The sequence below is a fragment of the Bos grunniens genome, chromosome 1, assembly GCF_055505025.1.
Source record: "Bos grunniens cultivar Pamir isolate PY7600 chromosome 1, Bosgru_T2T1.0, whole genome shotgun sequence".
NCBI classification, from domain to species: Eukaryota; Metazoa; Chordata; class Mammalia; order Artiodactyla; family Bovidae; genus Bos; species Bos grunniens.
This window is the reverse complement of record NC_141165.1, coordinates 74,113,646-74,130,245: the sequence shown is the minus strand read 5'-3', so window position 1 is coordinate 74,130,245 and position 16,600 is coordinate 74,113,646. Positions and strand designations below refer to the sequence as shown.

The 16,600-nt window shown below is 41.8% G+C and overlaps 1 protein-coding gene across 6 annotated transcripts in view; it reads left to right on the top strand.

Moving 5' to 3' along the window:
* ABCC5 (ATP binding cassette subfamily C member 5) overlaps nucleotides 1–16,600 on the top strand; it is an 82,232-nt gene that overhangs the window by 55,083 nt on the left and 10,549 nt on the right. For all 6 annotated transcript variants that reach the window (XM_086396543.1, XM_086396521.1, XM_086396527.1 and 3 more), the window contains 6 exons: nucleotides 237–390; nucleotides 482–610; nucleotides 2,321–2,507; nucleotides 4,197–4,286; nucleotides 6,177–6,366; nucleotides 11,390–11,549. In XM_086396543.1, the coding sequence (XP_086252669.1) occupies nucleotides 237–390; nucleotides 482–610; nucleotides 2,321–2,507; nucleotides 4,197–4,286; nucleotides 6,177–6,366; nucleotides 11,390–11,549 (910 nt within the window). The remainder of the gene's footprint in view (nucleotides 1–236; nucleotides 391–481; nucleotides 611–2,320; nucleotides 2,508–4,196; nucleotides 4,287–6,176; nucleotides 6,367–11,389; nucleotides 11,550–16,600) is intronic.

Sequence of the window (16,600 nt, the reverse complement as noted above, 5' to 3'; positions counted from 1 at the left end):
GCAGCACAGTGAACCAAAAAGAGGGCACAGGTGAGAAAGATCACTTAAATGCTCTTGGGACAAGAAAAATTAGAGCAACTACATTACCAGATTTTTATTTGATCAGACTGTTTAAAAGACAAAAAAAGTCACAAATTTCAGATATGGCTTTTTGTGAGCCTCTTTTTGTTTTTTTAAAAATTCTGGCTGTTTGTGGATCCCAGCATCTGACACATGTTCCTTTACTGTTTCCTTAGTCGATGTGCGCCTGCCGTTCCAGGCTGAGATGTTCATTCAGAACGTTATCTTGGTGTTCTTCTGTGTTGGAATGATCGCAGGAGTTTTCCCGTGGTTCCTCGTGGCAGTGGGGCCCCTTGTCATCCTCTTTTCAATTCTGCACATTGTCTCCAGGTAAACAGGAAGTCTTTGTATCTTTCAGTGCAAAGGGTGAAGCCAGAGTTGCCAGTCCACCCCTCTGACACAGAACTCGTTCTCTCTCCAGGGTCCTGATCCGAGAGCTGAAGCGTCTGGATAATATCACGCAGTCACCTTTCCTCTCCCACATCACATCCAGCATACAGGGCCTTGCCACCATCCATGCCTACAACAAAGGGCAGGAATTTCTGCACAGGTTAGTTCCATGGGGGCCAGAGGGCTCATCAGGGAGCCAACATCTCAGCATTTAATGAGAGTTTAAGAAGCCTTTCAAAGTCAAAATTGGGGATTATAAAAATCATTACTAAGAGTATTAGTGATTTAATGATCTCTGCTGATTAAGATTCACTTGCTTGGTAGAACTCCCTTCTGAGCAAATGGGAAGACCAAACAGATTTGGAGTCTTTATTAGCTTTCAGTTCTGAATGGCTATATTTGACAGAGTTTTGCTCCTTTTTTTTTTTTTCTTGGAAAAGTAAGATATTCATAGACAATAAATTGACATTTAGTTGTTAATATTGTTTGTGTGAGAAATTTCTGTACTTATATAGTCATTGTGGAGATGTATGTTTACTAGAGGTTGAACTAGACTAAATGTCTTTCAGTAAAGGACTGGTTAAATAGGCTGTGGTGTCCCCATATAATGGAATATTATGTGACCCCTAAAAAGAATGAGACTGTTTCCTAGGTATTGATGTGGAATGATCTCCAAGTTATATTAGATGAAAGAGAAAGATACAGATGTGCATGTATAGTTTGCTCCCTTTAAATATGTGTGTGTGACATTTAGAATATCTGAAAGAACACACAGGAAACTAACAGCTGCCACTGGACAGTGGAAGTGAATAGCTGGAGGAGGGCAGGAGAAAGACTGACTTTTCATGGTAAAACCTTTTTACCTTGTGAATATTCTGTCTTATAGAGTATATAGTTCATTCCAAAAATTAAGTAATTAACATTAAAAAGTAACTCTAGCATAGAAAGGTTGGTTAAATAATTCTGAAAAATGTATGCTAACTTTAAGCAAAACAAAGAGTAAAATATGTTGACCGTGTACATGTGTAGGTATGTACCCAAATAAACGTGAGGGCATTGGAAAAAATACTAGGAGGAAATGCAGCAGAATATGGATTCTGGTTTTAGCTGAGTGGTGAGAGTACTGGAATTTTACATTTCCCTCTTTTTTATTATGTTTCCTAAATTTTCTCTAAAGTGCACATATCTTCTTATAAGGTGGAAAGGGATTTTCTTTAAGGCAAAGTATCTTTGCCTACCCAGGCCTTCCACTCTGGAGTTCTAGTTGTATGTGACCCCAGACCCTCAGGTGGGGTGAGAGCTGCTCTCTAGGACCCCTGATGACAGAGGGTCTCCTTCCTGCAGTGACAAAGGTTGTCTCGGTCTATCTGTTCTGGTTTAACTAACTCACTGCTCTGGTTCTCTGCTCCATGGCCTTGGGAAACCAGCAGACCGTTTCCACTTTCTCGTATTCAGTCCAAAAGTCTTTTTCCTGCTCTTGTGCCATTTCTGCAGTTTGCATTTGTAACCTCTCTTTCCTCAAGAAAATGACCACTGACCTAAAACAATTCTCTAAAGCTTAAACAGCCTCTTTATTTGGTCTTCTTCCCCCCTGCTTTCCTGGTGCTGTTGAAGTAGATATGTTTTTCCTAGTATCTTGAATATGTTTCTTTCAAAGGGTAAAACTAGAAAACCCCCGTGTCTTCCTGTGTGTGGAGCCTGGAATACTCTGTACTCCTTAAGTTTCCATATCACTCTCCTGGTTACAAGCAGTGGTATTATACTTTAGTATTAGCCCTCTACCCAGAACTCACCAGTACTTCGGCATCCTCCATGACTGGGGTTGTGTGGTACTTTACTTACTTTATTAGGTGTTCTGTCTTCCTCACAGGTACCAGGAGCTACTGGATAACAACCAGAGTCCTTTCTTCCTGTTCACTTGTGCGATGCGGTGGCTGGCGGTGCGGCTGGACCTAATCAGCATTGCCCTGATCACCACCACTGGGCTGATGATTGTTCTCATGCATGGGCAGATTCCCCCAGCCTACGCAGGGCTTGCCATCTCCTATGCTGTGCAGGTTAGTCTTTGGGATGAGGGCATTGTCTTTCTCATACGTTGGCCTAGGAGAGGCCTGGTAGGCGGCTCTGCCCTAAGCTGTCATTTTACCTCTGGCTCCTAGAGCTTCTCCCCATCTGCTTTGGCAGTAGCACTGTGGACTGGAACACAGTCAGCCCTCCACATCCCCAAGTTCTGCGTCCATAGCGTCAACCAACTGCAGATCAAAGATATTTGGGAGGGGAAATTCCAGATAGTTCCGAAAACTGAATTTACTACAGATGTACAACTATTTATGTAGCACATTGTATTTATAACTATTTACCAAGTCCTTACATTGCATTAGGTATTATAAGTAATCTAGAGATGACTTAAAGGATACAGGAGAATGTCTGTAGGTTGTAGGCAATTACTGGGCCATTTTATATAAGGGACTTGAGCATTCTTGGATTTTTGACAGAATCCTGGAACCAATTCCCCACGAATGCTAAAGGTTGACTTCATGGGAATAAAGGGATTTAACTCTGTTGCATGTGTTTATGAAGTAGGTACTGTTTTTTCTTAAATAAACAGATTTTGAAAATTGTTTCTTAATTGTAGATTTATGTCTTCACTAACCTTTCTTCTCTGGCCTCTTCCTAGTCTTCTAAGAAACACATATCCTCAATATACTACTTCTGTGTGTTTTATTTTCAGGCCCCAAATTTTCCCAGTACTGTTACATACATAAACCTTTTTGGTTCTTAGGGATGATTGAAGGTCTTCAAATAGCTCAGAGAATAGCGGGGAACTTAGCACTGACTAGATAGTTAAAGATGATAAAGAATTGTTGCTAACTTTTTTAAGATGTGGTAATGGTTTTCAAAGAGATTTTATATTTTAGAGAGATAGAAGCTGAAGTATTTATGGATAAGACTTAGGCTATATGAGATTTGATTCCAGATCTATGGAAGGATGGGGTGGTACAGATGAAACAATGCTGGTTGTAAGTTGATAATTTTTTTAAGATGAATGTTTGATATGTGGGAGCCCATTATACTGTCCTCTCTATTCTTGTATATGTTTGACATTTTTCTATATTGGAAAGATAAAAATAAGTGGCCAGAGGAAACCTAAGAAGAGATCTATATCTTTACAGATACTCAAAGGTATTTGTCCATGTCTTGCAGACTTAACTTGATTCTTGGAGGGCTGGGGGTGGGGGGTGGGAGAAATCTGTGTTAAATATACTTCTGTTTCAGAGTACTCAGTCTGGGGTACACAGACTGGGGCTCTGCATTCAGTTTTGGCCCAGCCTGGTCTCTGTTGACCTTCCTGGAAGCATTCTCACTGCTGCTCACAGGCTGATACAGTCTCCATTTATTGTGGCTGCTATATCCAGGTATAGGTACAATTATGAAGCCCAGAAGTTATTCAGCTACAGCTGAATTTCTAGAAATGTAAAAACAGACAGAAAGCCTTTAGGTATAGAAAAGTTAGTGCCAGTACTGCAGTGCCACCTAGATTCCCTGAGAGTTGCAGTTGACTGGGGGCTCTTAGGCATTGTCTTGAACAGTTAAAGAATGATCTGATCCCTAAAGCCAGCTGCTGTCTATCCGCAGTTAGTTCTCACAATTGAGTTGTGATCCCTGAGGTGAAGGAGGTTTGCTGGCATTCCCTTGGTGTATAATAATAATAAATTCTCTCTTGAATTGTTGTTTTCCATGATCAGTTGACAGGGCTGTTCCAGTTTACTGTCAGACTGGCATCGGAGACAGAAGCTCGCTTCACCTCAGTGGAGAGGATCAACCACTACATCAAGGTCAGGCTCCTGCAGGCCTTCTGCTGCAGTTTTACCCTCTTACCACCTGGAATAAATGTCCCAGGAAGATGCTTGTTTTCTCTGTCTCATCTTGTCCCACAGGAGAGGCAGCATCTTTCCAGTATGCATGGAATGCGAAGAGAATATCATAAGATTTTCTAAGTGTATTTGTGAATTGTGGTCTGATTGAGAACTTACATTCATCATCTAATTTCCAAAGTGTTCCTAACCTCATTAATTCAGTTAAGCAGACTAATGTAATATTTTCCTTATACTATTTAAAACCAGGTGTTATTTCAAGTCTTAGTCTAGTTCATTTGGTTCTTAACCAGGGATGGCCATCAGAATCCCGTACAGAGCTTGAGGCAAAGACTAACATTGGCCTCATCTCTAAAGATTCCTATTTTGAGATAGGACCCAGACTTCAGGAGTTTCAAAGGCTCCATGCCTAATTCTATACTGTGTTCACAGTTCAGAAACCAGTTAACTGCATTGGTACTGAGATGATCCAGCTCTTCCCACCTTCCCCCAGGAACCTTTGCAGTCCTACAGTGTGGCAGTGTCTTCCTCCTAGTTCAAAGTCTGAAAGCAATTTTCTGTAGAGAGAAGCAGAGTCTTGAGTAGTTAACATTCTCATGTTGAACTCATTTCTCAGGAGTTATCTATTTTGCAAACTGCCCAGAGACTTTATTTTCATTTATATCATTATTTACATGGGCAGAATACATTCCAACTTCCAACTAGAATATTGACTTACAAACACTGTTTTGAAGAACTGCCCTTTCACTGAGAACTAGTATGTTATGTAACTGCTTTTTCTAGCAGAGACATGTCCCACTGGTTTGTTTTGGCAATGAACCTGATCAGTAGTAGGATATTTCTTAAACTTATAAATGATTGTTATCAGGAAGAATGGCAGATAGCTATCTGATAAATCTGCTAATAGCCGTTTATGTTTATACATGAGCCTCTTGGCTGGGTGCTCTTTGGGCACCCAAATTGTCTGCGGGCAATTTGTGACTGTACATGTTGTGTTTGATTTAATATCACTATTGGTGTGGGTCTCTTGCTGGAAAGGTCAGGGTGATGGTCAGACGTGGTACAGAGTGTACGTTGCACAAATCAATCACATTCCTGAGAACTGGTTCCCTGCTGCCTGTCCACAACCTGGAAGCCTGTCCCAGCACAGAGTTTTAGACTTGAGTCCCTACCCCCACCCACCAGAGCACTGCAGTCTTTGACCTTTACTTCCCTGTGAGGCTATAGGCTCCATGACTAATCGCCAGAGAGTTTTAAAAACATGGGGAGGCGTGACTATAGATGGCCAAAATTACCCAATAATTATTAAGCACAACATTTTTAAGCTGGAATGGATTTCTAAAATCATCTAATCCAGTCCCTAGAGTTTACAGATGAGAAACTAAGACAAAGATTGAAGAACTGGTATATCCAGTTCATGCAGCTGTTAGTGGTAGAGTTGGGATTAGCGTCTGAGTCTCCTGGATTGACTGAGATGGCTCAGGGTGCTAGACTCTCATTAAATGTTCCATGAATTTTAGTTTTGCTCCTTTGAGTTTAGGCCATTGATTTTCAAATGATGAAACTCTGTTTCAAGGGGAATGTTTTCAAAGAATTCCACTAAAATCTGCTGTGGCTAAAGAGGGATAGAAGGCCATTGTAAACTGCCAAGGGTAGAGGCAATTGTTCTCTGTCTCTGTCTGGTTTATTGGTGATGAGCATTTCCTGCCAGGGGCTCTTTTGCAGCAAGGGAGCAGGGCAGCAGCTGTCTCTGTGGTTGCTATGGGTATCCTGGTCTTACTTCTGTGACAAAACCTTTCAGCTACCCTAGAATCTGTGGTCAGTCTGAACTGGCCTTTTCTGTCTCCCCAGACTCTATCTTTGGAAGCACCTGCCAGAATTAAGAACAAAGCTCCCTCCCCTGACTGGCCCCAGGAAGGAGAGATCACCTTTGAGAATGCAGAGATGAGGTACCAAGAAAATCTCCCTCTGGTCCTGAAGAAAGTGTCCTTCACCATCAAACCCAAGGAGAAGATTGGCATCGTGGGTCGAACAGGATCAGGTAAGGATCACCTCTCTGAAGAAACATTTAAATCAACCAGAGTCAAGTTTAGGGCCCATGATTTGCTGTTTATTGAATATCACTCTCATCTCTTCAAACCAGATTCCTGTTAGATGAGTAATTAGTGTCTCAGGTCTCTGAAACTACTTTTTGAGGTTTATTTTCAACACTGCTTCAAAACATTTAATAATTTTTCTAATCATCAAAGTATACATTCTCAATGCAGAACACTTGAAACGTGTCAGTTCAGTTCAGTTCAGTTGCTCAGTCATGTTCGACTCTTTGCAACCCCATGGACTGTATCACGCCAGGCCTCCTTGTCCATCACCAGGTCCCAGGGCTTGTTCAAACTCATGTCCATCGAGTCAGTGATGCCATCCAGCCATCTCATCTTCTGTCATCCCCTTCTCCTCCTGCCTTCAATCTTTCCTAGCATCAGGGTCTTTTCCAATGAGTCAGTTCTTCACCTCAGGTGGCCAAAGTATTGGAGCTTCAGCTTCAGCATTAGTCCTTCCAATGAATATTCAGGACTGATTCCCTTTAGGATTGACTGGTTGGATCTCCTTGCAGTCCAAGGGACTCTCAAGAGTCTTCTCCAATACCACAGTTCAAAAGCATCAATTCTTTGGTGCTCAGCTTTCTTGTGGTCCAACTCTCACATGCATACATGACTACTAGAAAGACCATAGTTTTGACAAGATGGCCTTTGTTGGCAAAGTAATGTCTCTGCTTTTGAATATGCTATTTAGGTTGGTCATAACTTTCCTTCCAAGGAGTAAGTGTCTTTTAATTTCATGGCTGCAGTCACCATCTGCAGTGATTTTGGAGCCCAAGAAAATAAAGTCTTTTACTGTTTCCATTCTTTCCCCATCTATGAAGTGCCATCTGTGTCATGAAGTGATGGGCCCAGAGGCCATGATCATAATTTTTTGAATGTTGAGTTTTAAACCAGCTTTTTCACTCTCCTCTTTCACTTTTATCAAGAGGCTCTTCAGTTCCTCTTCACTTTCTGCCATAAGGGTGGTGTTATCTGCATATCTGAGGTCATTGATATTTCTCCCAGCAAACTTGATTCCAGCTTGTGCTTCATCCAGCCTGGCATTTTACATTATGTACTCTGCATATAAGTTAAATAAGCAGAGTGACAGTATACAGCCTTGATGTACTCTTTCCTAATTTGGAACCAGTCTGTTGTTCCATGTCCGGTTCTAACTGTTGCTTCTTGACCTGCATACAGATTTCTCAGGAGGCAGGTAAAGTGGTCTGGTATTTCCATCTCTTGAATTTTCCACAGTTTGTTGTGATCCACACAGTTAAAGGGTTTGGCGTAGTCAATAAAGCAGAAGTAGAATATTTCTGGAAACGTATAGCAAAGTACAAAAGGTGAAAGGTAACCATAACTCCACTACCCAGAGATAATTAACTGCTAGCATTTTGGTGGATATCTTAATAGGCTATCAACAAATGTATTTTACAAAAATGAGGTACTTTTACACACACTGTTTCATGGCCTATTTATAAAATTACCACATACTTTCCATGTCAATATTCTATAACATGATTTCTATGCAGTATGACATAAAATTCTGTTTTATGGATGTACCACAATTTATATTAACCCAGATCCAATTGAAGGGCAGTGAGTTGTTGTCAATTTTTTGCTTTTATGGATAGCACCACAGTAACATCCTTATTTCTATGAAGTCAAAATATACAAAAAGCTTAAGGTCTTTGTGATGTGTTACAAGTATAGTCTCATATTTATTAGAAGGCAACATAGCTCTAAATAAGCAATCTATGTTCCTTCGAAGACAGAAATTATTTTCTTGATCTGACATCAGTTGTAAATAAATAGAGAATAGGCCATCACTTTAGGCATTTTAGTTCCCTACTATTCTTAGAAGTGTGTTTCTTTCCCTCTTTCTTTCCTGAATAACATTTCAAGATTGAGTCTCGTCTTTTTTCACTAACCTGTTCACCCTTGTGTAAGAGTTCTCTCTGAGTCACTTCTCTTAAGCTTTCTAGGCTCTATCCTCCCTTGGCATCAAAACTGCTTTAGCAGTTTGAGCAGGAAAACTGCTCAAACAGCTAAAAACCCATAGTTCTGCATCTAAATTGAGTCATTTCTCTTGAGCTTTCTAGGCTCTATGCTCCCTTGGCATCAAAACTCCTTTAGCTTTTTTTTTCTCTTGCCATTAAAAAATAGTCTTTTCTAGTCAATTTACTTTAAAGAATGTGGTAAGCAGAAAAGAAAAAGCTATTTCCTGCTCCCTCTTTGAAGGCATTATTTCACGTTAAAACAAGATACGGCCTCTAGGTTTTTACACTGGAGAGAGAATGCCCAGCCATGAGGGTGACTGTACCCATGGCTCTTACTCAGCTCCCTCCCATAAATTCCCTCTGCTGCATTGGCCCCCTAGGGGTGCACTGCTCACCTGAAACCTCTGACCTCCCTTCTTGTGATGTCCTTTTAACGCAGTAAGACAGATAAAATTTTCACCAAGACTTTATTAAAGTATAAGTAGATGAGAAATAAACAAAAATAAAATAATTCTAAACAGCCTGACTTACAAAGTCTAAACTATAATCCTAATAAGGTTCTTTCAAGACTGTGACATAGGTCCTGGCTCTCCATGGTTATAACCACCTGAGGACATCATGGCTTTTTTTACCAGCACATTCCATCTGTGCAAAGGTAGTCTAGACTCAGATCTTTTGTTAGAACAACTTAACCTATTTATTTAAGCACTATTCCTTCCATCATTCCTTCAAGATTTATGATGCTCAGATAAATGGTGCTTATCATTTATTGGAGCACCATTCCTTCCTTTGAGCACCATTTATTTGAGCACCTTAAATCTTGAACCACTGCTTTGGCACTGAAGGGGGCCCTCCAGGTAGAAGGTCTGGTCTCTCACCCAGGTAGAAGGGGCCCTCCCTTCTACCTGGGTGAGAGACCACTAGCCAGATCCCCCAGTCCTGAAAAAGCCAATCCCAGGAGGAAAGGCTCCTTGAGAACTGTTCTGCTACATGGATTCGGGTTTCCCAACTCGCAGATGGACATGAAGACCCCTGCCATAGGGAGATGGACAGTCAGGGTTACCAGAGGTTGTTTGACAGGGGTCAGATCTAGACTGCAGGTCTGTGGCTACAGACACTGGAGCAAGGGAGATATTTGTATCCTCACTGACCTCTGAGTAGACAGTCAGGAGGCTGCCATGAGAAGTCTTTAAGAACATGGAGGCAGAGCAGGGACGGAGAGTCAAGAACCAGAAAACTGGAACTTCACTGGCAGTCCAGTGGTTAAGACTCTGGCTTCCAATGCAGGGGGTATGGGTTCGATCCCTGATTGGGGAGCTAAGATCCTGTATGCCTCAGGGTGTGGCCAAAAAAATTTTTTTAATAAATAAAAAGATAAATCAAACTAGTTTAAAAAAGGTTTTTTTAAAAGACAACCAGGAAAACTGCTCAAACAGCTAAAAACCCATAGTTCTGCATCTAAATTGTGGGTCTGACTTGCAGAAAGATAGACAGGACTATGTCGAACTTTTTTTTTTTTTTGATGGGGGAAGAGCACTGAGCTTTTAAAATATATATGTAAATATTTAATAAAGTCATTTCAGTTCTCAGAATCTGTTTCAAGGAAATTTTCTGAGGTAGGAGCAGTTTGAGTGATGACAAGGTTACCATAGCATTATTCTGCTGCTGCTGCTGTTTGGTCACTAAGTCATGTCCAGCTCTTTGCAACCCCATGGGCTGTAGCCTGCCAGGTTCCTCTGTCCATAGGATTTTCCCAGCAAGAATACCGGAGTGGGTTGTCATTTCCTTCTCCAGGGGATCTTCCCAACCCAGGGATCAAACTTGGCAGGCAAATTCTTTACCACTGAGCCACCTAGGAAGCCCTATAGCATTATTCTAGCAAGTTTTAATTAAACTACATGTGCAACATTAGAGGACTGTTTAAATAAGAGTACAGCCACACAATGGAAATTATTGTAGCCACTAAAACTTTATCTCAAAAAGATAATAATATAACTGAGTGCTTGCTATGTAATGTTAAGTGGAGAAGATAGTTACAATATTTCTCTGGTATCATCTCAACTCTTAAGGAAACAAACTAAAAGGAAATGTGTCAAAAAAAAAAAAAAAAAAAGCAGGACTTTCCTGGTGGTGCAGTGGCTGGTGCTCTGTGCTCCTAGTGCAGGGGTCCTGGGTCCAATCCCTGGTCAAGGAACTAGACTCCACATGCAGCAACTTAAAAAGACGATACCACAACCAAGACCCACTGTAGCCAAATAAATAAATAGATAATGTACATATATAATTTTTTTTTAAAGGAGTAGTTAGATTATGGGAAATTGATGTTATCTGCTTGAATTATTTATATCATTTTTTGAAGAGTCAATTATGAAAGGCTATTCTGCCTATCACTGTGATCCTAAACTTGCTATTTTATCCCCCAAACCTGCTTTTCTACATTTTCCTATCATGGTAGAGAATCTACAGTCACTCATTTTCTCAAATCCAAAACTCCTTTCCTTGTGTGTTTAGCCTAGAACTTCTCCCTTCCCTAGCTTCGTGGCAGTGAAAGGCCTTGTACTGTTTTTCTTTGCTGAGATAAGGGGACAGAAGAGAGACAACAGCTTGTCCTCTGATTTGCCTCAAGCTCCTAGCTCTTGGTTCTTACCTGAGAAGCATCAAACCCTGTGTACCTGTACCTAAGGTGAAAAGGAGACGTTTTTCCATTTTACTCTCAGGAGAGTGTAACGGTCCCTCCTACTCCTTCTCAGGCTGCAGTATGTTGTATAAGTGTATATGCTTGGTAGCTCCAGAGAGTTCCTTGTTTTTTGTTTTTATTTTTCTAGCTATCACTTTCTACATTATCTTTGTTATCTACGTTATCCATCGAAATAATGATTGAACAGAAATAGAAAAATAGATGATGTTGCCCTGAGGAGAGGCCAGTTTTGTCTTCCCAGAATTTGCCAATCGAATGACTCTTGCCTATCTTCTGACTTATCAGGGAAGTCCTCTCTGGGCATGGCCCTCTTCCGCCTGGTGGAGTTGTGTGGAGGCTGCATCAAGATTGATGGAGTGAGAATCAGTGACATCGGCCTTGCTGACCTCCGGAGCAAGCTCTCCATCATTCCCCAGGAGCCGGTGCTGTTCAGCGGTACTGTCAGGTGAGACCTCAGTGCAGGCCAGGTGAGCGGGACAGAGCCCCACCGGGGACTGAGATCCAGTGGCCTCTGGTGCGGCACTTTCCCAACACCATGCGCTCCCTGTTGCAGGAAGAGCAGCTCCATAGTACTAGTCACCTCATTAGTTAAGCAGGACCCAGGGGCCCTGCAGCCGGATGGTAAGAAGTCAGAGAGATCTGGAATCTCTGTCTTCAGACAAGTTACTTAGCCACTCCTAAGCTTGTTTCCTCCTCCATGAAATGGGGATGTTACTAAGATCTGTTGTTGTGATAATTGAATGAATTTGTACAAATTTTATAGAAGCGTGGAGGCTGGCAGAGGGTGAGCATTCTGTGCATGGAAGCAGCCACCATCATCCCTCACTGTCCTCTCTCCTAGGGACACTCAAGAGTTGCAGTTCTCTCGATGGTTTTCAGGCATTATTACTACTCGTGGTTCTCATTTTCTAGTATCTTCTGCAAATTTTTGGTTCTTACTCTGGAATGATGCCCCTCTCTGAAATCTACCAGACTGCCAAAGAAAACATTTCTTTTCTTGACCTGTTATAACAGTAACTAATAAGGAAATACGTTTAACCCCATTGTCTTTTCCTGTGCTTTATCAGTCTAGCCTTAAGCATTTGCCTCCTAAAAACAATGGGTTTCCATAATTTGTGTCCATTTCTATTTAAGTTGACTCTCTAAATAAAAATAGCTTCAACCATATAGTTGACCTAGATAGCACTTCTTTTTAAAAATTACTCTAAAAGTGATATTGTCATTTTCTCTTTACTTTTTAGCAGTTTCCAAGAAAAGGTACCAATTTAATTTCAAATAACCACAGTGTTCAGAATTGTCTTTAAAACAGACTCATCCCCCCCACCCCCCACCACTTTTAGAAATGGCATTTGAACTCACTGATTTGAGGAGGTTCGGTAGATAAACTGAATTCTTACCTACATTTATGTGGGGTCAGTACTCTTGGGTGTGTTTATTTTGGCATTTCTCTAAAACACTAGTGAATTTGTATAGCACAGACTGGCTCTGTTGATGATGATAAATGAAAGTATTAGTCACTCAGTCATGTCTGACTCTTTGCAACCCCATGGACTGTAGCCCACCAGGCTCCTCTCTCCATGGAATTCTTCAGGCAAGGATACTGAATTGGTTTGCCATTCCCTTCTCCAGGGGATCTTTCCCACCCAGGGATTGAACCCTGGTCTCCCAAATTGCAAGCAGTTTTGATCATGATTAATCATTCCCTTTGGGTGAATAAATAACAAGGTCAAACAAGCAACATCAAAGAGAATTTGAATTTATTGAAGACTCAAGTCTAAAGTCTAAACAAATTGAGAGATATTACCAAGTCTGCTCTTCCTTCCTATAAATCTCTCTATTTTTAGGTGCCACGGGAATGCCTTTGAGAATAAAATTGGCCTAATGATTTTTTGGCTCAGGACAAAAAAAAAACATATTTTTCTTATTTTTTTAAAATTACCATTTAGAAGAGATCTAGAAAGTAAGACACGTTATAGACTTCCCATGAATATGGTGCTACCAAGAAGTACCAGTGTTCATTTCACATTTTTACAGCACTTCATTTAAGTCTTTGACTCGGCTTCTGGAGTTAACGGTTAAGAACTGACCTGCTGGCTGCTGTTTGTGGAACATCGTGGAAGTGCAGCCTTTTTGGGAGTCGGGGCCGTTTGTTATCAGCTCCAGAGATGTGTTGCCACCTGATGGACAGGCTCAGTGGCTGGTGTGCTGCTGCCCGCGTTTTTAGTCATTGAGCTTGGAGCACTGTTTAGTCAGTCAGCTGTGCAAACCTAGGAAATCATATAAGTTTCACTTTCTGCTCACTGAAATTTTGACTGTTTAGGACTGTCACTGAGAACAAATTCAATCCCAGACCATCTACCTTTCCTTTATCCTCTCAGGTTTCTCATAGATCCCAAAGAATATCCAGCGTTTGGTATTCTTTTGCTGTTCTTAGAAAATTAGAAGACCTGTAATGAGTTTCCCAAGGCAAGGGCAGGCTAGATCATCTGCTCCCTCAACTACCCCCTAGAGACTCCAAATTTTGGAACTGTGTCTCCACCGCCATTAACCAGCATTGGGGGTGGGTACATCTCCTGGAGATTCCAACTTGCCATTAAAGTGTATCAGAAGGGAATTCAAGGTAAAACCAAAATCGAACAAACAAAACTCAGACTCTCGAAAGATAAAAATGTCTGAATTGTTCTACGTATCAGTTCAGTTCACTTCAGTCGCTCAGTCGTGTCTGACTCTTTGCGACCCCATGAATCACAGCACACCAGGCCTCCCTGTCCATCACCAACTCCCGGAGTTCACTCAGACCCACGTCCATTGAGTCAGTGATGCCAATATAGATAAATCATAGACCAGATCGTTTAGGGGCACACCCCTCCCTGGATTAGCCCATTCAAATAGCTTGTCCTAATCCAATCCATTCCAATAGCTCATCCAGGCCTGCCTCATCCAGCTGTCTGGGTTTGAGCTATAGGGCTCCTGTGTGTCTGAGGCCAGCCAGTACTTTCCTCTGCCATTTGCTCTGATTATCTCCATGAAGAGTGGTCCGTTTTCATCCAGACCTAAACACTTTGGCTGACCTTCCCTCTTTCATAGTCCTGGCAATACTTTTCTTTTCCCAGAGGACCTATGCTTCCTGGTCTCAGGAAGCCCATCTCTTTGCCTCCACTCTCGCTTTCCATCCTTGTGGACTGTCTGCAGTCTGGCTTGGCTGGTGGTTAATCTGCCCCTTAGAGGGACTAGTTGTCCTCAGCTGTCACTCTGGTGTGTCTCTGCATCTCAGTCTCCTCACCGGGGATGAGCGCATCTCATCACCAGGAGCATCTCTACCTAGCGTCCATCCATTATCAGGAAGCAGTGTTCTCACGTCTTCCTGTTCAGATGCTTTCTCTCCTTTTCTACTTGCCCATTTTATTTTATTTTTTTCCACTTTTGAGGAATATCTCAAGCTCTCAACTCAAAATCACAACAAAGGCACCTGAGCCCACAACTGATCCACCTCTGCTTTGATTCATTCTGGGCCAAAACACCTTCAGGCAGAAGCACTTAGTGCTCTAGAAGAAATGGAAGTTGCTCCACATTTGAAGCAGTTCTTAGAATCTCAAGGTTTTTCATTTGTCTTTGCATTATTCTGTTGTTTAAGGGGCCCCCTTTTACTTTTTTTGACATCTGAGTCTCTGTGGAATCAAGGAATCCCCAAAAGCTTCTAGTCTCAACGCCAGCAAGTAATGGTAAATCTAGGATAACTATGAAGAACACTAGATGTTATCTAAGTTTTGTTGAAGTCTTTCTGGCTGGGAGTATGTGTGAAATCTCTGTATCTTCGTCTTAATTTTGCTGTGAACCTGAAACTGGTCTTTTAAAATTGTCCTTAAAAAAAGGAAAAGGTCATTCTGGGGAGTTGTCTTTTGGCCTAGTGGTTAGGATTCTAGGCTTTCACTCCTGGGGCCCAGGTTCAGTCCCTGGTTGGGGAACTGAGATTCTGCAAGCTGTGGCATGGCCAAAAAAAAAAAAAAGTCACACTGTACCAGACACTGCTACTCTAAAGAACAACAACGACAATAGTATTAGCTAAGCTCATTGAGGATTTACGTGGCCTACTGTCCTAAGCATTTAAATTGTATTAATTTATCAAAATTAAAGTACTCAGAATTTGGTGAGGGTAGGTACTATTATTATGCCTATTTATAGGTGAAAAAGCTAAAGCCCAAAGTGGTTAAATAACTTGCCCAAAGATAAGAATTTCAATCTGGGCTATTTGGCTCAGAGCCTGGGTTCTTCCTCACCATACTTGCTGTGTTGTCTCCTGAAGTTCCTACCACACCCTCCTCAGTCATAACCTTGAGAGGTAACCCTGTCTCTCCAAGCACCAAGGTTGGGCCTGCTTCCTCAGGTGTCTTGACCGTTAGTTACCTTTCTTTTTCCAATATCTTTAAAATTTCATTATCTGCTTTCAGATTTGCAGTAGGTCTCTGTCCCTTTTCTTGAGAAAAATTGTCACACAAACTCTGCTCTTCTCTTTAGTCTTTTTCATATGCTCTAACTAAAAGCCAAAATCAGTCCATATTTCTGAATGACTATTTTGAACTTTCCTTTAGCTTCCTGTCAGAAGGTCTGAGGGTCCTGTAGTCTCCTACCCTGAAATCCCAAGGCTGCAAGGAGGTGCCCACATGGACAGAGGACAGTGTAGTTCAGCGTGGAGTCTTCTGTATGCCTGGAAGGGATTGCTGTATCCTCATTCCCTTCAGGAGATACTCTTGACCTTATTCGGTAGTTGTCAATAGGTGAGCTTAGAATATTGCTAAAAATAAAACATAAAAACCAAAGAGGAAAATACACTTTGGGCAACATAGGACTCCAGGACTTCTGACTGTTAAAAATAACCTTCATTCTCAGATTTTCTTTCTGTCCATCCACCCAGATGAGTACTTGATGCAGTGGATACATAACTTTGCTTGCTTTCATTTTTGTGGGTCAGACCAGGACCATCTGGCCACTGTAATGAGGATGTGTTTTTGTTTTTCTCATTCTTGATTGAGTTCCTTGTTGAGATCAGTCTGGTCTGCCTTAATGTGTAACCACCTGCTGGGGTTTCCCCAATGGCTCAAGCAATAAAGAATCCGCCTGCAATGCAGGAGACAAAGGTTCAGTCCCTGGGTAGGAAAGATCCCCTGGAGAAGGAAATGGCAACCCATTCCAGTATTCTTACCTGGAGAATGCCATGGACAGAGGAGCCTGGAGGGCCACATTCCATGGGGTGGCCAAGAGTCAGACATGACTGGGAGACTAAACAACACCACCTGCTGGTGTACATAAATATTCCCTATATATCCGGAACCCATGGCTTAGTCTTGGGGGCTCCTTCAGCTGGTGTGATGGTCCTGGGCGAGGTTGAAGGTCAAGCCCATCCACATGTCTGCCAAGTCTGATGGGGCAGCTGCTCAGTGAGCAGGGTCTGCACTCTGGTGTGCTTCCTGCTTGTCTAGTAGACTTATCTGATGAATT